General features: G+C 35.9%; 2 protein-coding genes across 20 annotated transcripts in view; one reads left to right on the top strand and one right to left on the bottom strand.

Moving 5' to 3' along the window:
* Positions 1–24,427, bottom strand: part of LOC145686263 (mannan endo-1,4-beta-mannosidase-like) — a 506,707-nt gene that overhangs the window by 70,809 nt on the left and 411,471 nt on the right. The gene's annotated exons all lie outside the window — the stretch shown is intronic.
* Positions 1–24,427, top strand: part of LOC145686267 (uncharacterized) — a 223,769-nt gene that overhangs the window by 122,721 nt on the left and 76,621 nt on the right. The window contains exon 5 of one of the 19 annotated variants that reach the window (XR_014131563.1): positions 128–146. The exons of 17 other annotated variants lie outside the window; for them this stretch is intronic. Coding sequence is in view for 1 of the 2 variants with exons in the window: in XM_081759399.1 (XP_081615525.1) it covers positions 128–147 (20 nt within the window). In the remaining variant the exon portion in view is untranslated. Of the gene's footprint in view, positions 1–127; positions 3,260–24,427 lie in introns of those variants that run through there. One more of the 19 variants, XM_081759399.1, reaches the window with a different exon arrangement.

Below are 24,427 nucleotides of genomic sequence, written 5' to 3'. Positions count from 1 at the left end.
AATTCATAAAGTATTATCTTTCAAATTCTAAATTAAAATAACGATTAAATGTAGAAAAATTTGTATTACATGACTGCTATTTAATAATATTTTTGCTACTCAGCATTTTTCTTCTCTTTTTTTGTAGGAAGTACGCATATTCAGTAGCAGAATGCTGATCCTTTTAACTTGTCACTTCCTAATACTGCTTGTAGACGACATACCTGGGAATGAACTTGTATTCGCACAATATGGGATATCTATAGTCAAGTTCAAGCCTATAATAAGTTATGACAATATAGAATTCCTACCTTATAGGCTCCATTTAGACTTTTCGGCAGTGCACCTTCCAAATGATTCTTGTACTGGATATGAACAATTAGTATTGGTTATGCACGATAAAGAACGTCAATTCACTAATAAAGTCAAAGATATAATACCTTGTGATTTTAAAACAGGATGTTCAAAAAGACCGCGACGGGTGGTCTTTAACCTATTACTTGGACTCGCAAACTTTGGACTTGGTAGATATAGTCTATATGAAGTTCATAAATTAAAATAAGCTATTAGTCAAATGAGGCACTAAATGATTATCTAAATTTTCAAATACAAGAAATTAAGAAAAGTAATTTTGAACTCTCACATTTGGTGACAAACTTTTGAGTAGCTGTCGAAAAATTAATAACCGAAACTCATCATAGTATTTTGCAATTGATATGTACAACGGCCACAGATGAACGTTTTCTGATCGCTCTTCTTAATTTTCAAAATGTGGAACAACACTTTGATACTATAATACAAAGCATTCTTCAAAATAAAGTTAACGACGCTTTAATAAAACCTGCTTTAGCTAAAGAAATGATTAGACAGAATATAAACCTAAGGGGCACACTAATGGAAAGAGATCTTGGATTATTTTATCAGTGTTCAAAAGCATTTTTAATCTCATTCGACGCAGAATCTGCCAATTTAGACATTATAATACAAACACCAATTGTGCACACTAATGATTATCACATTTTATATAAAAAAATTTAAAAATGGATTTCTAAGACAGCTCATACGTATTCAAACACCTGAATATGCAATCTGGACGAACCAAGGAATCTATGAGTTAGACTTATCACTATGCCAATTTCATAATATGTTCTCTATATGTAAATTACACGCACAACCTCGCTCTCAAAAAAACAGACTGTCTATATAATTTAGTTTTTCGAAATACAACTGATAACTGCCATCTGAAACCTTCTTTACCACGGACAGAGGAATTTTATCTATATACACCCATGGGATTTCATCTCACTACACGTAAATCTGTTAAAATAGCATTCCAAAGAAACCATATGTTAGCCGCTGATGCAGTTAATCGCTCATCAACATACTTTTTTTAAATATGAAGAATTTCAACGTATAATAACGGATACTTTGAATCTTCCCACTAGAACATCGGAAAACTTTACATTAATATATAGGAAATTACCAATGAACCCAAATTTGAACTTCACCTACAATTTTCAAAAACTACAACGTACTATTACTTCCATAAATTCCTTACCCCAGCATGAACAAAGCTCTTTACTGGATAAGATGCCGGAAGTCCATCTCTCCAATGCATTCCCATGGACCATATTTGCAACTGCTACCCTCATTATTATATTATTGATTGGTCTTGGCATATTTTTATATTTTGTTTATAAACGCCTTATTAATAACAACTCTTCATAAACATATATATACAGTACAACCCCTCAAATCCGAACTAATTGGGGCTGAAGCCTGTTCGGATTTCGGGGGGTTCGGATTACCCGGGAAATAATGTTACGTACTTATTTCGTCACTGAATTGGCGGTAAAACAACGACTGAGGTTAGACAGGATGGCCCAGTGGTCGAAAGGGCAGTGACCTTGACTGGCGGGTGTACACTCATGTCCAAAATGATTAGATAATGATAAGAATATAATTAGATAATGATTTTGAATAAGCATTAAGTCTAAAAATGTTAAAACCTTAAAAAAACTAAATTTGTGTGATTAAATCTTTTTTTTTTTTTTCATTTTCCAGCTGTAGTTATTTTTTTTCTCCTGAGAACGTGTTCGGATTTGCCGGGTTTTCGGATTTCCGGGGTTCGGATTTGAGGGGTTGTAATATATCCGTCTTCGCTCGATACCAAAAATATCCAAAACACCTCGCTTAGAAACATTTAATACCAATAATATGACTAAGGAGCAACCGACATTACAGACTCCAACGCCACTCACTATAAGTGACCTAATATATGTGTATTAAGCCAAAGCTTAAAATAGTCCTACCTCGAGGGAAATGAAGTGACATATACTATGCACCGATCCTGCCTGTGATTAGGGACTAACTGTTTAATGCTTTCTTCCACTACCTTATTACTGGTCCGAAAAGTTATTTTTTTCAGTGTTGCAAGTGTTATTAATGTTTTAAGTGATTTTTGTGTGATACCTCAGTGTTGCCAACCCTCATATAAAGAAAAATAACCCCTCGGCTTATTTTTTTAAACAAGCAAGGGGTGTAATATCCTATGTGATGTTGTAAACAAACAATTCCACGCATCAGTGTTAGAAACACCACCACGTGGTTCGGCAAGAGGATCTCCCACCAGATGGATCTACAGTCACATGCAGACGACGGCTTCTGGCCCCTCCCACGGAGCAGACGACGACATCGGAGCAGCAGCGCCACCGCCACCCAAAGACCTATAAATTGGATGGACGAAGACAACTCGATACCAGTTTACTGGTGACCCGCCTCTAGTCTGCTACGGGACTTTTGGAGTAACCTAACCCCAGGCCTCTAGTCTGCTAAGGGACTACGCCTATCGTATCTCCTGGCTTAGCCTGCTACGGGGCTCTGTCTGGGAATCCTAACCTCAGCCTGCTACGGGGCTCTGTTGGCCACTTAACCCGCCTCTGCTTGCTACGGAGCATTGGTTCCTTAATTCAACTCCTCTTGGCCTCCTACGGGGCTCTGTTGGAGATCCTGTCTGCGACCTTACGACCAAAGACCACCTATAACTAACCTTTGATTCTAGAGAAATTAATTTGTACAGTATTTTGTGATAATACTTTTATACTGGAAGCTTTTATAATAAAACTGGTTGTGGGAGTCGATTCCGGATGCTCTTTTTATTAAATGCTCTATCTATAACCTATATGAGACAGTTTTATAATATTGAATATTGTGTTTATATGAAACATGGGCTTATACAAGAAGTTATCTGTACTAAAAATATTGCAAGTGAGAATTAAATTGTTGTAAATTGAATTTGAGGCGTATTGTTTATTTAGTTAGTTAGTATAGTTGTGGTTTGTGATGGATCTTATTTTTAACAACTTTGATATATATGTATTTTAAACCGTTTTTAAGAAGTAACGTTGCTGAATGTTTTTAGAAACAAGACTATTTTGAAATGAAGTGAAATCTTTGAGTTCTACGGCGTACGGTTATATTGAAGGGAAAACGAGATTGTGATGATTTTATGTAGTTTCGCTTTTATAAAAGGTCTTGAAAAAGTATATGAAGTAGCAGGAATTTTGAGAAAAGGCATGCACACGGTGCTTGTGGAATATAATTTTATATAAGATCCAAACTATTATATTTGTCATGAAAAATGTTAAAATAATTGGCGCGAGCTGGAATTGAACCAGGGATTATACTAAGCGTGAGGGGAAATAGCAGGAAAGATACGAAGTGGAACATGTATGTTGGCTAGCATTTGGACATGTACTTGGTGTGAATGAAGGAAAACCTCATTCAGCGTGGGAATGGAACTCGGGACCATTTGTATTGAAGGCGAGAACGTTACGGAGAACCAGTTAATTTAGTATTTTATATTATTGTTATGGAAATAGTAGATGATTTTACATCAATGTTGCTGACTTGTATTTGTTTACTATGATGTGCAGAATAAAAATAAATAAATAAGAACAAATCGGTGAATTTAAAGTTAACTGTTTAAAGTAAAGTTTAAAGACATTTATAAGTGAAAAATAAACAATCATTTATGATGGCCTAAGGGATTGAATCTTGCTGAGATTGAACTTGCTAATATTTTGGTTGTTCATGTAAAAATTTTATTTAGACGAAATCGATCAACTATCGACCAAATACTTACCATTCGCCAAATACTCGAAAAAAAAAAGTGGGAATACAATACCCCGGTACATCAACTATTTATTGATTTTAGAAAGGCGTACAACTCGGTTAGGAGAGAAACATGATACAGCGTTCTTACAGAACTTGGAATACCGAGAAAGCTAATTAGATTAATTAAGATATGTTTAAATGAATCCCAAAGTAAAGTCCGGGTAGGAAAATTTTTGTGCACGAGCTTTCACGTCGAAAATGGCCTGAAATTCAGGAGATGCGTTGTCGCCATTATTATTTAACTTCGTTCTGGAATACGCTATAAGGAAAATCAAAGATAGCAAACAGGGCCTACAGTTGAACGGTATTCACCAGGTTATGGCATATGCTGATGATGTAAATTTAATAGGGGATGATATGAGAACAATAGAAAGAAATGCAGAGATGATATTAAACGCTTGCAGGGACATGGGTTTAGAAGTAAATGCAGATAAAACTAAATACATGGAAGTGCGTCGGGACCGGAATACAGCAAATTATGGATGCGTTAAAATATTAAATAATACTTTTGATAAAGTGGATAGTTTCAAATATCTAGGATCAATATTGACAGAGGAAAATCATATTCACGGAGAAATTAAATGTCGACTAAAAGCAAGGAGTTCTTGTTACTATTCGGTTCAAAATGTCTTGTCGTTACGAATTCTATCGAGGAATCTGAAGCTTAAAATATACAAAACGATCATGCCTATTGTTCTGTATGGTTGCGAAACATGGTCGCTTACTCTGAGGGAAGAACATAGACTGAACAAGATCCTGAGACGAATATTCGGACCCAAGAGGAACGGGAATGGGGAAACTTCATAACGAGGAACTACATAATTTATATGGTTTACCCAACATTGATAGGGTCGTCAAGTCTAGGAGGCTTAGGTGGGCGGGTTATGTAGCTAGAATGGAAGAAACGCTTTCAAAGTCTTGACAGGAAGACCAATCGGAAAACGACCATTAGGAAGACCTAGGCGCACATGGGAGGACAATATTAAGATGGATCTCGCAGATATTGGAATACAAAGTAGAAACTGGATGCAGTTAGCTGAGGATAGAAGTCAGTGGAGAGCTTTTGTGAACTTGCCATTGAACCTCCGGGTTCCATAGGCCATAGAGTTAGTTAGTTAGTTATGTAAAAAATTTTCTCCCCTATGGTCTTCCTGTATGTGATTTTCCCTGTATTAACACAATGATTGAATTAGACTGTTGAATAAGATGGTATTCATTAGCTTACTTTAGTACGTAGCACGCTACCTGACATGATCTTTAGAAATTTTTACGAACGATATTTTCTCACCTTTGTAAATAATTAGAAGTGTTTGCTAGGCATAGGTTTGCTTTGCTTTATGTTGTATACTTAAAATGTTATATAGACAAATGAAAAAGGCCATATCTTACAATTATTTTATGTTTTTCGCAATATTGATAAGTAACTTAAAGTAGAATTATTATTATTATTATTATTCATACTTTTAGTAATGATATTGTGTAAGGAAGAAAATTGTGAATGAAAGAGTAATATTATTGGAAAAAATGAAATCTTTAGTTTTACGTCCCACATTTATGCCGGTTAGGCTAAAGGAGACGGTGAAGATTTTATGTAGTTTCGCTTTTATAAAAGCTCATAAAAAGTATATGAAAAAGTGGCAGGAAACGGGAGAGCTCACGAGCACGGTGTTTGTGCACCACAAAGTTTACATGGTGCAAGCTGGGATTAAACCAGGGACACCGGGCACCTGAGGTGAACGCTCTACCACTGAGCCACCACGCCCTCTTACTAATATTGGATTAGGGATGTAGTCAGAAATTTAGGAAGTAAATTGATCAGCGTTCAGAAGACAACATGGAACCTACAAAGTCAATATATGGACAAATGTTTTGAGGATAAATTTTGTAAAATGTGAGTATGAAAAAGACTGCTGAAATTAGATGAAAAATTATACTTAGAATTTAGGATATAGATTTTTGGGCTTTAGGCATCTAAGCTTACTTAGCCCTTCACGTTTTGAGGAATGAGATTTTTTGACGAGCACACAATCCGCAGAAAAGGGAAGGAAGGAAGAATTTTGCATATCCCCTAAGTGATATCCAAGCCAATGTGCTTTAACGCACTGCTGGATTATCTAGTCTGAAGGATAACGTCAACTACGTAGAAAACATCTGAATACAGTATAAATTAGCATAATGCCTTTGAAAAATTAAATAAAATGTTTTTAGTTTATTTGAATTCGCAAAGTAATAATTTGATCGTGAAAATCGATTGTTTGAATAACAGACTGTATGAGACATGAACTTAGATGTTCTTCAGTTGATTTAACCTTGTGTTGAGCTACGAGGCTAGGTAAATTAAGTCCTACTGTTTAAAGTGGAATCTGAATTACATGAGCTTTTACTGGAAATCGAACGCAGGTTTCCTACATGAAAGGCACGTACGCTAACCGCTTACTCACGAAGGAGTTGTATATTAGAAGAATGATAACTCTAGTTAACAAAGGTTTTGTTACATAAAAGGAATTACCTGTTCTTAAAGGAACCTTTTGCGCTGAATTCGAATATGCACTCGGTTTTTCTCCATCACGTACGATTTTCCCGTAACAGAGGGATTTTTGGGGAAATCCCTCAAAAATTTCCCTTTTCGTTTATTTTACACCCCAAGATCTTGTCCCCTTGCATATACTAACATAGAAATTATACTTAAGTATACTTTGATTCATATTTAACAAACCCTCCAAGTTTCGTAATAATCGCTTTATTCTTTCTAGAGAAATAAATATGTTTGTATGTATACTGTGTGTACTGTTTATTGCACCTTATAGTAATGCTTTCAGATCTCTTAAGTTGAGGTAAAACGTTTTGCTTTATTACCACAAACACATATATAAAATATAATACAATATAATTTACAAGTGTGACAATTTACAATAAACAATAATACAAATGTACCAAAAGGTCATGAAAAGACAATCAAAACTATCACAATATATGAAACTTCCATTGGGTTACAAAAACGTACACTACTTCCTTCTTTTGTAAGAAATGTTGCATTCTCTAACAAGACCCCAACAATAGTCCCCAATCATTAAAGGATCCCATCGTCCCTGTACCTTTTCTCCATTGCCATTATATCTTGGTGGAATCTTTCCCCTCTTCGTCGCTGAGAGCACCTAGGTAGCAGGAAAGAAGCTGCGGTGGGAGTGCAAAAAGTGGATTTTTAAAGACATCCTACAACCCAACTCTTTGTATTTCTGTATCATGTCCTGTACGATTTCTGTGTAACTCTCAGCTTTGTTATTGCCCAGAAAGTTGCGCACAACACACTTAAATGCTGTCCAGGCAGCTAGCTCAGCACTGTTTAACTTGCTGTCAAAGCTATCATCAAGCATTAATTTCCTAATTTAGGGACCAATAAACACTCCCGCTGAAATCTTAGCATCACTCAGGTTAGGGAACTTATCTCGCAAATACTTGAAACCTTCACCAGATGTGTCCATGGCTTTGACAAAGTTTTTCATAAGTCCTAACTTGATATGAAGTGGCGGTAGTAATATCTTATTAGGATCTACCAAAGGAGCGTATTTGACGTTGCATTCTCCAGGTACGTAATTCACTCTAGGTTCCCATTCCTTCACTTCATAATGTTTGTCATCAGCTCGGCTATCCCATAAACATAAAAAACATTGGTACTTCGTGTAACCGCACTGCAGTCCTAATAAAATACCAACTACCTTGAGATCATAACATATTTGCCAACAATGGTCCTTGTAATTTATAAGATTTAGCAAAGTTGACATGGTGTCATAGGATTCCTTAATCTTCACTGAGTGCGCAAGTGGTATAGAAGGTTTTTTATTTCCATTATGTAAAAGGACAGCTTTAAGGCTGACCTTTGACGCGTCGATAAATAACCTCCATTCTTCTGGAACGTAAGGAATTCCTAGCTCCGCCATCAACCCATTTATATCCGTACATATGCACACATTATCTTGCATTGAGAAATAGCTTGAAAATTGAACATGCCTTTTCCTGTACACTGATATGTTCGTTTCTGCATCCAATAAGTTCCACTGCTGGAGTCTTGATCCCAGAAGTTCCACCTCTTGTTTTCTCAGGTGCAAATCACGGACTAGGTCATTAAGTTCACATTGCTGGATGAAATGTGGCTCGCGAACACAGTCAGGGATGAACGTTGGATTCTTGGATGTACATGTTGATGTCGATGGTTCATCAAGGTCATGATCATCATCAGAGTCTTTTGGCCATATCTCTTCCCAGTTGGTAGGGGGCTCGGGAAGTGGAAGTTCTTTTGCATTCTGTTTAAAAAATATACGTTGGAAGTACATTCTATTTTTATACACGTTTCTTATTTACAGAGAGCAATACAAGTGTGTTGTTGACTATTGTAAATATTCATTTTTATGTCTGTGTTTGTAGTAATAAAGCAAATCGTTTTTACCCCAACTCAGGAGATCTGAAAGCATTACTATCAGGTGCAATAAACAGTGCACACAGTATACATACAAATATATTTATTTCTCTAGAAAGAACAAAGCGATTTTTACGAAACTTTTAGGGTTTATTAAATATAAATCAAGGTATACTTAGGTATAATTTCTATGTTACTATATGTAAGGGGATAGGAGCTAGGGGAATAAAATATCTAAAAAAGGAAAATTTTTGAGGGAATTTCCCGAAAATCCTTCTGTTACGGGAAAACTGTACGTGATGGAGAGAAACCGAGTGCATATTCGAATTCAGCGCAAAAAGTTCCTTTAAGATCAGGTGATTTTTCTCATGTAACAAACAAAAAGTTTAAATTTGTTAACTAGTGTAATTTAGACATAAAATTTAAATTACTTAAACTTGCACCTTTGTAGAACTGAAGCCTGGTCTTCAAGTTATAATTTATAAAAATTGTTGTTGCTTAAAAGAACATAAAATTATGAGTATTAGAGCTATACTATTGGCAAAATGTTAGGTTATAATATAAGAAAAGTTAGTCGCGTGAAGTTGGCCCAACCACATCGTAGAAATACAAAAAAAATTGTCAAGATTTAGTGCTTAATTAGTGCTAATTAGTGCTCAAGACCGCAGAATTAGTGCTCAATTGGTTTTCCAGATATATTGATTATTAAGATGGTTGGGCCAACTTCACGCTTTCTAAAAGTTGTTTCAAAATTCAAATTAAACGGTATAGGTAATTAGTGCTTAATTAGTGCTCTTCATCCCACATGGTCCCAGAATTAGTGCTCAATAAATAAGGGTATACGGGGCATATGTATTTTTGGGGTAAATGTGAGTTGGCCCAACCACTTCGAAAGAAATCAAAAATTTTCATGTCACGAATTAGTGCTTAATTAGTGCTTTCAATCCCGCTTGGTCCCAGAATTAGTGCTTAATTTATTCTCGAGATATATTGATTATTAAGATGGTTGGGCCAACTTCACGCTTTCTAAAAGTTGTTTCAAAATTCAAATTAAACGGTATAGGTAATTAGTGCTTAATTAGCGCTCTTCATCCCACATGGTCCCAGAATTAGTGCTCAATAAATAAGGGTATACGGGGCATATGTATTTTTGGGGTAAATGTGAGTTGGTCCAACCACTTCGAAGGAAATCAAAAATTTTCATGTCACGAATTAGTGCTTAATTAGTGCTTTCAATCCCGCATGGTCCCAGAATTAGTGCTCAATTTATTCTCGAGATATATTTATTATTAAGATGGTTGGCCAACTTCACGCTTTCTAAAAGTTGTTTCAAAATTCAAATTGAACGGTATAGGTAATTAGTGCTTAATTAGTGCTCTTCATCCCACATGGTCCCAGAAGTAGTGCTCAATAAATAAGGGTATACGGGGCATAGGTTTTTTTTGGGGTAAATGTGAGTTGGCCCAACCACTTCGAAAAAAATCAAAAATTTTCATGTCACGAATTAGTGGTTAATTAGTGCTTTCAATCCCGCATGGTCCCAGAATTAGTGCTCAATTTATTCTCGAGATATATTGATTATTAAGATGGTTGGGCCAACTTCACGCTTTCTAAAAGTTGTTTAAAAACTCAAATTAAACGGTATAGGTAATTAGTGCTTAATTAGTGCTCTTCATCCCACATGGTCCCAGAATTAGTGCTCAATAAATAAGTGTATAGGGCATATGTATTTTTGGGGTACATGTGAGTTGGCCCAACCACTTCGAAAGAAATCAAAAATTTTCATGTCACGAATTAGTGGTTAATTAGTGCTTTCAATCCCGCATGGTCACAGAATTAGTGCTCAATTTATACTCGAGATATATTGATTATTAAGATGGTTGGGCCAGCTTCACGCTTTCTAAAAGTTGTTTAGAAATTCAAATTAAACGGTATAGGTAATTAGTGCTTAATTAGTGCTCTTCATCCCACATGGTCCCAGAATTAGTGCTCAATAAATAAGGGTATACGGGTCATTTGTATTTTTGGGGTAAATGTGAGTTGGCCCAACCACTTCGAAAGAAATCAAAAATTTTCATGTCACGAATTAGTGCTTTCAATCCCGCTTGGTCCCAGAATTAGTGCTCAATTTATTCTCGAGATATGTTGATTATTAAGATGGTTGGGCCAACGTCACGCATTCTAAAAGTTGTTTAGAAATTCAAATTAAACGGTATAGGTAATTAGTGCTTAATTAGTGCGCTTCATCACACATGGTCCCAGAATTAGTGCTCAATAAATAAGGGTATACGGGGCATATGTTTTTTTGGGGTAAATTGAGTTGGCCCAACCACTTCGAAAGAAATAAAAATTTTCATGTCACGAATTAGTGCTTAATTAGTGCTTTCAATCCCGCATGGTCCCAGAATTAGTGCTCAATTTATTCTCAAGATATATTGATTATTAAGATGGTTGGGCCAACTTCACGCTTTCTAAAAGTTGTTTCAAAATTCAAATTAAACGATATAGGTACTTAGTGCTCAATTAGTGCTCTTCATCCCACATGGTCCCAGAATTAGTGCTCAATAAATAAGGGTATACGGGGCATATGTATTTTTGGGGTAAATATGAGTTGGCCCAACCACTTCGAAAGAAATCAAAAATTTTCATGTCACGAATTAGTGCTTAATTAGTGCTTTCAATCCCGCATGGTCCCAGAATTAGTGCTCAATTTATTCTCAAGATATTTTGATTATTAAGATGGTTGGGCCAACTTCACGCTTTCTAAAAGTTGTTTAGAAATTCAAATTAAACGGTATAGGTAATTAGTGCTTAATTAGTGCTCTTCATTCCACATGGTCCCAGAATTAGTGCTCAATAAATAAGGGTATACGGGGCATATGTATTTTTGGGGTAAATGTGAGTTGGCCCAACCACTTCGAAAGAAATCAAAAATTTTCATGTCACAAATTAGTGCTTAATTAGTGCTTTCAATCCCGCATGGTCCCAGAATTAGTGCTCAATTTATTCTCGAGATAAATTGATTATTAAGATGGTTGGGCCAACTTCACGCTTTCTAAAAGTTGTTTCAAAATTCAAATTAAACGATATAGGTAATTAGTGCTTAATTAGTGCTCTTCATCCCACATGGTCCCAGAATTAGTGCTCAATAAATAAGGGTATACGGGGCATATGTATTTTTGGGGTACATGTGAGTTGGCCCAACCACTTCGAAAGAAATCAAAAATTTTCATGTCACGAATTAGTGCTTAATTAGTGCTTTCAATCCCGCATGGTCTCAGAATTAGTGCTCGATTTATTCTCGAGATATATTGATTATTAAGATGGGCCAGCTTCACGGTTTCTAAAAGTTGTTTCAAAATTCAAATTAAACGATATAGGTAATTAGTGCTTAATTAGTGCTCTTCATCCCACATGGTCCCAGAATTAGTGCTCAATAAATAAGGGTATACGGGGCATATATATTTTTGGGGTAAATGTGAGTTGGCCCAACCACTTCGAAAGAAATTAAAAATTTTCATGTCACGAATTAGCGCTTAACTAGTGCTTTCAATCCCGCATGGTCCTAGAATTAGTGCTCAATTTATTCCCGAGATATATTGATTATTAAGATGGTTGGGCCAACTTCACGCTTTCGAAAAGTTGTTTCAAAATTCAAATTAAACGGTATAGGTAATTAGTGCTCAATAAATAAGGGTATACGGGGCATATATATTTTCGGGGTAAATGTGAGTTGGCCCAACCACTTCGAAAGAAATCAAAAATTTTCATGTCACGAATTAGTGTTAATTAGTGCTTTCAATCCCGCATGGTCCAAGAATTAGTGCTCAATTTATTCTCAAGATATATTGATTATTAAGATGGTTGGGCCAACTTCACGCTTTCTAAAAGTTGTTTCAAAATTCAAATTAAACGGTATAGGTAATTAGTGCTTAATTAGTGCTCTTCATCCCACATGGTCCCAGAATTAGTGCTCAATAAATAAGGGTATACGGGGCATATGTATTTTTGGGGTAAATGTGAGTTGGCCCAACCACTTCGAAAGAAATCAAAAATTTTCATGTCACGAATTAGTGCTTAATTAGTGCTTTCAATCCCGCTTGGTCCCAGAATTAGTGCTTAATTTATTCTCGAGATATATTGATTATTAAGATGGTTGGGCCAACTTCACGCTTTCTAAAAGTTGTTTCAAAATTCAAATTAAACGGTATAGGTAATTAGTGCTTAATTAGCGCTCTTCATCCCACATGGTCCCAGAATTAGTGCTCAATAAATAAGGGTATACGGGGCATATGTATTTTTGGGGTAAATGTGAGTTGGTCCAACCACTTCGAAGGAAATCAAAAATTTTCATGTCACGAATTAGTGCTTAATTAGTGCTTTCAATCCCGCATGGTCCCAGAATTAGTGCTCAATTTATTCTCGAGATATATTTATTATTAAGATGGTTGGCCAACTTCACGCTTTCTAAAAGTTGTTTCAAAATTCAAATTGAACGGTATAGGTAATTAGTGCTTAATTAGTGCTCTTCATCCCACATGGTCCCAGAAGTAGTGCTCAATAAATAAGGGTATACGGGGCATAGGTTTTTTTGGGGTAAATGTGAGTTGGCCCAACCACTTCGAAAAAAAATCAAAAATTTTCATGTCACGAATTAGTGGTTAATTAGTGCTTTCAATCCCGCATGGTCCCAGAATTAGTGCTCAATTTATTCTCGAGATATATTGATTATTAAGATGGTTGGGCCAACTTCACGCTTTCTAAAAGTTGTTTAAAAACTCAAATTAAACGGTATAGGTAATTAGTGCTTAATTAGTGCTCTTCATCCCACATGGTCCCAGAATTAGTGCTCAATAAATAAGTGTATAGGGCATATGTATTTTTGGGGTACATGTGAGTTGGCCCAACCACTTCGAAAGAAATCAAAAATTTTCATGTCACGAATTAGTGCTTAATTAGTGCTTTCAATCCCGCATGGTCACAGAATTAGTGCTCAATTTATACTCGAGATATATTGATTATTAAGATGGTTGGGCCAACTTCACGCTTTCTAAAAGTTGTTTAGAAATTCAAATTAAACGGTATAGGTAATTAGTGCTTAATTAGTGCTCTTCATCCCACATGGTCCCAGAATTAGTGCTCAATAAATAAGGGTATACGGGTCATTTGTATTTTTGGGGTAAATGTGAGTTGGCCCAACCACTTCGAAAGAAATCAAAAACTTTCATGTCACGAATTAGTGCTTTCAATCCCGCTTGGTCCCAGAATTAGTGCTCAATTTATTCTCGAGATATATTGATTATTAAGATGGTTGGGCCAACTTCACGCTTTCTAAAAGTTGTTTCAAAATTCAAATTAAACGATATAGGTACTTAGTGCTCAATTAGTGCTCTTCATCCCACATGGTCCCAGAATTAGTGCTCAATAAATAAGGGTATAGGGGGCATATGTATTTTTGGGGTAAATATGAGTTGGCCCAACCACTTCGAAAGAAATCAAAAATTTTCATGTCACGAATTAGTGCTTAATTAGTGCTTTCAATCCCGCATGGTCCCAGAATTAGTGCTCAATTTATTCTCAAGATATTTTGATTATTAAGATGGTTGGGCCAACTTCACGCTTTCTAAAAGTTGTTTAGAAATTCAAATTAAACGGTATAGGTAATTAGTGCTTAATTAGTGCTCTTCATTCCACATGGTCCCAGAATTAGTGCTCAATAAATAAGGGTATACGGGGCATATGTATTTTTGGGGTAAATGTGAGTTGGCCCAACCACTTCGAAAGAAATCAAAAATTTTCATGTCACGAATTAGTGCTTAATTAGTGCTTTCAATCCCGCATGGTCCCAGAATTAGTGCTCAATTTACTCTCGAGATAAATTGATTATTAAGATGGTTGGGCCAACTTCACGGTTTCTAAAAGTTGTTTCAAAATTCAAATTAAACGATATAGGTAATTAGTGCTTAATTAGTGCTCTTCATCCCACATGGTCCCAGAATTAGTGCTCAATAAATAAGGGTATACGGGGCATATGTATTTTTGGGGTACATGTGAGTTGGCCCAACCACTTCGAAAGAAATCAAAAATTTTCATGTCACGAATTAGTGCTTAATTAGTGCTTTCAATCCCGCATGGTCTCAGAATTAGTGCTCGATTTATTCTCGAGATATATTGATTATTAAGATGGTTGGGCCAGCTTCACGGTTTCTAAAAGTTGTTTCAAAATTCAAATTAAACGATATAGGTAATTAGTGCTTAATTAGTGCTCTTCATCCCACATGGTCCCAGAATTAGTGCTCAATAAATAAGGGTATACGGGGCATATATATTTTTGGGGTAAATGTCAGTTGGCCCAACCACTTCGAAAGAAATTAAAAATTTTCATGTCACGAATTAGTGGTTAATTAGTGCTTTCAATCCCGCATGGTCCTAGAATTAGTGCTCAATTTATTCCCGAGATATATTGATTATTAAGATGGTTGGGCCAACTTCACGCTTTCGAAAAGTTGTTTCAAAATTCAAATTAAACGGTATAGGTAATTAGTGCTCAATAAATAAGGGTATACGGGGCATATATATTTTCGGGGTAAATGTGAGTTGGCCCAACCACTTCGAAAGAAATCAAAAATTTTCATGTCACGAATTAGTGTTAATTAGTGCTTTCAATCCCGCATGGTCCAAGAATTAGTGCTCAATTTATTCTCAAGATATATTGATTATTAAGATGGTTGGGCCAACTTCACGCTTTCTAAAAGTTGTTTCAAAATTCAAATTAAACGGTATAGGTAATTAGTGCTTAATTAGTGCTCTTCATCCCACATGGTCCCAGAATTAGTGCTCAATAAATAAGGGTATACGGGGCATATGTATTTTTGGGGTAAATGTGAGTTGGCCCAACCACTTCGAAAGAAATCAAAAATTTTCATGTCACGAATTAGTGCTTAATTAGTGCTTTCAATCCCGCATGGTCCCAGAATTAGTGCTCAATTTACTCTCGAGATAAATTGATTATTAAGATGGTTGGGCCAACTTCACGGTTTCTAAAAGTTGTTTCAAAATTCAAATTAAACGATATAGGTAATTAGTGCTTAATTAGTGCTCTTCATCCCACATGGTCCCAGAATTAGTGCTCAATAAATAAGGGTATACGGGGCATATGTATTTTTGGGGTACATGTGAGTTGGCCCAACCACTTCGAAAGAAATCAAAAATTTTCATGTCACGAATTAGTGCTTAATTAGTGCTTTCAATCCCGCATGGTCTCAGAATTAGTGCTCGATTTATTCTCGAGATATATTGATTATTAAGATGGTTGGGCCAGCTTCACGGTTTCTAAAAGTTGTTTCAAAATTCAAATTAAACGATATAGGTAATTAGTGCTTAATTAGTGCTCTTCATCCCACATGGTCCCAGAATTAGTGCTCAATAAATAAGGGTATACGGGGCATATATATTTTTGGGGTAAATGTCAGTTGGCCCAACCACTTCGAAAGAAATTAAAAATTTTCATGTCACGAATTAGTGGTTAATTAGTGCTTTCAATCCCGCATGGTCCTAGAATTAGTGCTCAATTTATTCCCGAGATATATTGATTATTAAGATGGTTGGGCCAACTTCACGCTTTCGAAAAGTTATTCAAAATTCAAATTAAACGGTATAGGTAATTAGTGCTCAATAAATAAGGGTATACGGGGCATATATATTTTCGGGGTAAATGTGAGTTGGCCCAACCACTTCGAAAGAAATCAAAAATTTTCATGTCACGAATTAGTGGTTAATTAGTGCTTTCAATCCCGCATGGTCCCAGAATTAGTGCTCAATTTATTCTCAAGATATATTGATTATTAAGATGGTTGGGCCAACTTCACGCTTTCTAAAAGTTGTTTAGAAATTCAAATTAAACGGTATAGGTAATTAGTGCTTAATTAGTGCTCTTCATCCCACATGGTCCCAGAATTAGTGCTCAATAAATAAGGGTATACGGGTCATTTGTATTTTTGGGGTAAATGTGAGTTGGCCCAACCACTTCGAAAGAAATCAAAAATTTTCATGTCACGAATTAGTGCTTAATTAGTGCTTTCAATCCCGCATGGTCACAGAATTAGTGCTCAATTTATACTCGAGATATATTGATTATTAAGATGGTTGGGCCAACTTCACGCTTTCTAAAAGTTTAGAAATTCAAATTAAACGATATAGGTAATTAGTGCTTAATTAGTGCGCTTCATCCCACATGGTCCCAGAATTAGTGCTCAATAAATAAGGGTATACGGGTCATTTGTATTTTTGGGGTAAATGTGAGTTGGCCCAACCACTTCGAAAGAAATCAAAAATTTTCATGTCACGAATTAGTGCTTTCAATCCCGCTTGGTCCCAGAATTAGTGCTCAATTTATTCTCGAGATATGTTGATTATTAAGATGGTTGGGCCAACGTCACGCATTCTAAAAGTTGTTTAGAAATTCAAATTAAACGGTATAGGTAATTAGTGCTTAATTAGTGCGCTTCATCACACATGGTCCCAGAATTAGTGCTCAATAAATAAGGGTATACGGGGCATATGTTTTTTTGGGGTAAATTGAGTTGGCCCAACCACTTCGAAAGAAATAAAAATTTTCATGTCACGAATTAGTGCTTAATTAGTGCTTTCAATCCCGCATGGTCCCAGAATTAGTGCTCAATTTATTCTCAAGATATATTGATTATTAAGATGGTTGGGCCAACTTCACGCTTTCTAAAAGTTGTTTCAAAATTCAAATTAAACGATATAGGTACTTAGTGCTCAATTAGTGCTCTTCATCCCACATGGTCCCAGAATTAGTGCTCAATAAATAAGGGTATACGGGGCATATGTATTTTTGGGGTAAATATGAGTTGGCCCAACCACTTCGAAAGAAATCAAAAATTTTCATGTCACGAATTAGTGCTTAATTAGTGCTTTCAATCCCGCATGGTCCCAGAATTAGTGCTCAATTTATTCTCAAGATATTTTGATTATTAAGATGGTTGGGCCAACTTCACGCTTTCTAAAAGTTGTTTAGAAATTCAAATTAAACGGTATAGGTAATTAGTGCTTAATTAGTGCTCTTCATTCCACATGGTCCCAGAATTAGTGCTCAATAAATAAGGGTATACGGGGCATATGTATTTTTGGGGTAAATGTGAGTTGGCCCAACCACTTCGAAAGAAATCAAAAATTTTCATGTCACAAATTAGTGCTTAATTAGTGCTTTCAATCCCGCATGGTCCCAGAATTAGTGCTCAATTTATTCTCGAGATAAATTGATTATTAAGATGGTTGGGCCAACTTCACGCTTTCTAAAAGTTGTTTCAAAATTCAAATTAAACGATATAGGTAATTAGTGCTTAATTAGTGCTCTTCATCCCACATGGTCCCAGAATTAGTGCTCAATAAATAAGGGTATACGGGGCATATGTATTTTTGGGGTACATGTGAGTTGGCCCAACCACTTCGAAAGAAATCAAAAATTTTCATGTCACGAATTAGTGCTTAATTAGTGCTTTCAATCCCGCATGGTCTCAGAATTAGTGCTCGATTTATTCTCGAGATATATTGATTATTAAGATGGGCCAGCTTCACGGTTTCTAAAAGTTGTTTCAAAATTCAAATTAAACGATATAGGTAATTAGTGCTTAATTAGTGCTCTTCATCCCACATGGTCCCAGAATTAGTGCTCAATAAATAAGGGTATACGGGGCATATATATTTTTGGGGTAAATGTGAGTTGGCCCAACCACTTCGAAAGAAATTAAAAATTTTCATGTCACGAATTAGCGCTTAACTAGTGCTTTCAATCCCGCATGGTCCTAGAATTAGTGCTCAATTTATTCCCGAGATATATTGATTATTAAGATGGTTGGGCCAACTTCACGCTTTCGAAAAGTTGTTTCAAAATTCAAATTAAACGGTATAGGTAATTAGTGCTCAATAAATAAGGGTATACGGGGCATATATATTTTCGGGGTAAATGTGAGTTGGCCCAACCACTTCGAAAGAAATCAAAAATTTTCATGTCACGAATTAGTGTTAATTAGTGCTTTCAATCCCGCATGGTCCAAGAATTAGTGCTCAATTTATTCTCAAGATATATTGATTATTAAGATGGTTGGGCCAACTTCACGCTTTCTAAAAGTTGTTTCAAAATTCAAATTAAACGGTATAGGTAATTAGTGCTTAATTAGTGCTCTTCATCCCACATGGTCCCAGAATTAGTGCTCAATAAATAAGGGTATACGGGGCATATGTATTTTTGGGGTAAATGTGAGTTGGCCCAACCACTTCGAAAGAAATCAAAAATTTTCATGTCACGAATTAGTGCTTAATTAGTGCTTTCAATCCCGCTTGGTCCCAGAATTAGTGCTTAATTTATTCTCGAGATATATTGATTATTAAGATGGTTGGGCCAACTTCACGCTTTCTAAAAGTTGTTTCAAAATTCAAATTAAACGGTATAGGTAATTAGTGCTTAATTAGCGCTCTTCATCCCACATGGTCCCAGAATTAGTGCTCAATAAATAAGGGTATACGGGGCATATGTATTTTTGGGGTAAATGTGAGTTGGTCCAACCACTTCGAAGGAAATCAAAAATTTTCATGTCACGAATTAGTGCTTAATTAGTGCTTTCAATCCCGCATGGTCCCAGAATTAGTGCTCAATTTATTCTCGAGATATATTTATTATTAAGATGGTTGGCCAACTTCACGCTTTCTAAAAGTTGTTTCAAAATTCAAATTGAACGGTATAGGTAATTAGTGCTTAATTAGTGCTCTTCATCCCACATGGTCCCAGAAGTAGTGCTCAATAAATAAGGGTATACGGGGCATAGGTTTTTTTGGGGTAAATGTGAGTTGGCCCAACCACTTCGAAAAAAAATCAAAAATTTTCATGTCACGAATTAGTGGTTAATTAGTGCTTTCAATCCCGCATGGTCCCAGAATTAGTGCTCAATTTATTCTCGAGATATATTGATTATTAAGATGGTTGGGCCAACTTCACGCTTTCTAAAAGTTGTTTAAAAACTCAAATTAAACGGTATAGGTAATTAGTGCTTAATTAGTGCTCTTCATCCCACATGGTCCCAGAATTAGTGCTCAATAAATAAGTGTATAGGGCATATGTATTTTTGGGGTACATGTGAGTTGGCCCAACCACTTCGAAAGAAATCAAAAATTTTCATGTCACGAATTAGTGCTTAATTAGTGCTTTCAATCCCGCATGGTCACAGAATTAGTGCTCAATTTATACTCGAGATATATTGATTATTAAGATGGTTGGGCCAACTTCACGCTTTCTAAAAGTTGTTTAGAAATTCAAATTAAACGGTATAGGTAATTAGTGCTTAATTAGTGCTCTTCATCCCACATGGTCCCAGAATTAGTGCTCAATAAATAAGGGTATACGGGTCATTTGTATTTTTGGGGTAAATGTGAGTTGGCCCAACCACTTCGAAAGAAATCAAAAACTTTCATGTCACGAATTAGTGCTTTCAATCCCGCTTGGTCCCAGAATTAGTGCTCAATTTATTCTCGAGATATATTGATTATTAAGATGGTTGGGCCAACTTCACGCTTTCTAAAAGTTGTTTCAAAATTCAAATTAAACGATATAGGTACTTAGTGCTCAATTAGTGCTCTTCATCCCACATGGTCCCAGAATTAGTGCTCAATAAATAAGGGTATAGGGGGCATATGTATTTTTGGGGTAAATATGAGTTGGCCCAACCACTTCGAAAGAAATCAAAAATTTTCATGTCACGAATTAGTGCTTAATTAGTGCTTTCAATCCCGCATGGTCCCAGAATTAGTGCTCAATTTATTCTCAAGATATTTTGATTATTAAGATGGTTGGGCCAACTTCACGCTTTCTAAAAGTTGTTTAGAAATTCAAATTAAACGGTATAGGTAATTAGTGCTTAATTAGTGCTCTTCATTCCACATGGTCCCAGAATTAGTGCTCAATAAATAAGGGTATACGGGGCATATGTATTTTTGGGGTAAATGTGAGTTGGCCCAACCACTTCGAAAGAAATCAAAAATTTTCATGTCACGAATTAGTGCTTAATTAGTGCTTTCAATCCCGCATGGTCCCAGAATTAGTGCTCAATTTACTCTCGAGATAAATTGATTATTAAGATGGTTGGGCCAACTTCACGGTTTCTAAAAGTTGTTTCAAAATTCAAATTAAACGATATAGGTAATTAGTGCTTAATTAGTGCTCTTCATCCCACATGGTCCCAGAATTAGTGCTCAATAAATAAGGGTATACGGGGCATATGTATTTTTGGGGTACATGTGAGTTGGCCCAACCACTTCGAAAGAAATCAAAAATTTTCATGTCACGAATTAGTGCTTAATTAGTGCTTTCAATCCCGCATGGTCTCAGAATTAGTGCTCGATTTATTCTCGAGATATATTGATTATTAAGATGGTTGGGCCAGCTTCACGGTTTCTAAAAGTTGTTTCAAAATTCAAATTAAACGATATAGGTAATTAGTGCTTAATTAGTGCTCTTCATCCCACATGGTCCCAGAATTAGTGCTCAATAAATAAGGGTATACGGGGCATATATATTTTTGGGGTAAATGTCAGTTGGCCCAACCACTTCGAAAGAAATTAAAAATTTTCATGTCACGAATTAGTGGTTAATTAGTGCTTTCAATCCCGCATGGTCCTAGAATTAGTGCTCAATTTATTCCCGAGATATATTGATTATTAAGATGGTTGGGCCAACTTCACGCTTTCGAAAAGTTATTCAAAATTCAAATTAAACGGTATAGGTAATTAGTGCTCAATAAATAAGGGTATACGGGGCATATATATTTTCGGGGTAAATGTGAGTTGGCCCAACCACTTCGAAAGAAATCAAAAATTTTCATGTCACGAATTAGTGGTTAATTAGTGCTTTCAATCCCGCATGGTCCCAGAATTAGTGCTCAATTTATTCTCAAGATATATTGATTATTAAGATGGTTGGGCCAACTTCACGCTTTCTAAAAGTTGTTTAGAAATTCAAATTAAACGGTATAGGTAATTAGTGCTTAATTAGTGCTCTTCATCCCACATGGTCCCAGAATTAGTGCTCAATAAATAAGGGTATACGGGTCATTTGTATTTTTGGGGTAAATGTGAGTTGGCCCAACCACTTCGAAAGAAATCAAAAATTTTCATGTCACGAATTAGTGCTTAATTAGTGCTTTCAATCCCGCATGGTCACAGAATTAGTGCTCAATTTATACTCGAGATATATTGATTATTAAGATGGTTGGGCCAACTTCACGCTTTCTAAAAGTTTAGAAATTCAAATTAAACGATATAGGTAATTAGTGCTTAATTAGTGCGCTTCATCCCACATGGTCCCAGAATTAGTGCTCAATAAATAAGGGTATACGGGTCATTTGTATTTTTGGGGTAAATGTGAGTTGGCCCAACCACTTCGAAAGAAATCAAAAATTTTCATGTCACGAATTAGTGCTTTCAATCCCGCTTGGTCCCAGAATTAGTGCTCAATTTATTCTCGAGATATGTTGATTATTAAGATGGTTGGGCCAACGTCACGCATTCTAAAAGTTGTTTAGAAATTCAAATTAAACGGTATAGGTAATTAGTGCTTAATTAGTGCGCTTCATCCCACATGGTCCCAGAATTAGTGCTCAATAAATAAGGGTATACGGGGCATATGTTTTTTTGGGGTAAATTGAGTTGGCCCAACCACTTCGAAGGAAATCAAAAATTTTCATGTCACGAATTAGTGCTTAATTAGTGCTTTCAATCCCGCATGGTCCCAGAATTAGTGCTCAATTTATTCTCAAGATATATTGATTATTAAGATGGTTGGGCCAACTTCACGCTTTCTAAAAGTTGTTTCAAAATTCAAATTAAACGATATAGGTACTTAGTGCTCAATTAGTGCTCTTCATCCCACATGGTCCCAGAATTAGTGCTCAATAAATAAGGGTATACGGGGCATATGTATTTTTGGGGTAAATATGAGTTGGCCCAACCACTTCGAAAGAAATCAAAAATTTTCATGTCACGAATTAGTGCTTAATTAGTGCTTTCAATCCCGCATGGTCCCAGAATTAGTGCTCAATTTATTCTCAAGATATTTTGATTATTAAGATGGTTGGGCCAACTTCACGCTTTCTAAAAGTTGTTTAGAAATTCAAATTAAACGGTATAGGTAATTAGTGCTTAATTAGTGCTCTTCATTCCACATGGTCCCAGAATTAGTGCTCAATAAATAAGGGTATACGGGGCATATGTATTTTTGGGGTAAATGTGAGTTGGCCCAACCACTTCGAAAGAAATCAAAAATTTTCATGTCACGAATTAGTGTTTAATTAGTGCTTTCAATCCCGCATGGTCCCAGAATTAGTGCTCAATTTATTCTCGAGATAAATTGATTATTAAAATGGTTGGGCCAACTTCACGCTTTCTAAAAGTTGTTTCAAAATTCAAATTAAACGATATAGGTAATTAGTGCTTAATTAGTGCTCTTCATCCCACATGGTCCCAGAATTAGTGCTCAATAAATAAGGGTATACGGGGCATATGTATTTTTGGGGTAAATGTGAGTTGGCCCAACCACTTCGAAAGAAATCAAAAATTTTCATGTCACGAATTAGTGCTTAATTAGTGCTTTCAATCCCGCATGGTCTCAGAATTAGTGCTCGATTTATTCTCGAGATATATTGATTATTAAGATGGTTGGGCCAGCTTCACGGTTTCTAAAAGTTGTTTCAAAATTCAAATTAAACGATATAGGTAATTAGTGCTTAATTAGTGCTCTTCATCCCACATGGTCCCAGAATTAGTGCTCAATAAATAAGGGTATACGGGGCATATGTATTTTTGGGGTAAATGTGAGTTGGCCCAACCACTTCGAAAGAAATCAAAAATTTTCATGTCACGAATTAGTGCTTAATTAGTGCTTTCAATCCCGCATGGTCTCAGAGTTAGTGCTCGATTTATTCTCGAGATATATTGATTATTAAGATGGTTGGGCCAGCTTCACGGTTTCTAAAAGTTGTTTCAAAATTCAAATTAAACGATATAGGTAATTAGTGCTTAATTAGTGCTCTTCATCCCACATGGTCCCAGAATTAGTGCTCAATAAATAAGGGTATACGGGGCATATATATTTTTGGGGTAAATGTGAGTTGGCCCAACCACTTCGAAAGAAATTAAAAATTTTCATGTCACGAATTAGTGGTTAATTAGTGCTTTCAATCCCGCATGGTCCTAGAATTAGTGCTCAATTTATTCCCGAGATATATTGATTATTAAGATGGTTGGGCCAACTTCACGCTTTCGAAAAGTTGTTTCAAAATTCAAATTAAACGGTATAGGTAATTAGTGCTCAATAAATAAGGGTATACGGGGCATATATATTTTCGGGGTAAATGTGAGTTGGCCCAACCACTTCGAAAGAAATCAAAAATTTTCATGTCACGAATTAGTGGTTAATTAGTGCTTTCAATCCCGCATGGTCCCAGAATTAGTGCTCAATTTATTCTCGAGATATATTGATTATTAAGATGGTTGGGCCAACTTCACGCTTTCTAAAAGTTGTTTAAAAACTCAAATTAAACGGTATAGGTAATTAGTGCTTAATTAGTGCTCTTCATCCCACATGGTCCCAGAATTAGTGCTCAATAAATAAGTGTATAGGGCATATGTATTTTTGGGGTACATGTGAGTTGGCCCAACCACTTCGAAAGAAATCAAAAATTTTCATGTCACGAATTAGTGGTTAATTAGTGCTTTCAATCCCGCATGGTCACAGAATTAGTGCTCAATTTATACTCGAGATATATTGATTATTAAGATGGTTGGGCC

This window comes from Thermobia domestica, chromosome 5 (genome assembly GCF_964235325.1).
Source record: "Thermobia domestica chromosome 5, izTheDome1.hap1.1, whole genome shotgun sequence".
NCBI lineage: Eukaryota > Metazoa > Arthropoda > Insecta > Zygentoma > Lepismatidae > Thermobia > Thermobia domestica.
The sequence above is the reverse complement of the archived record's forward strand: the minus strand, read 5'-3'. Positions and strand labels throughout refer to the sequence as shown.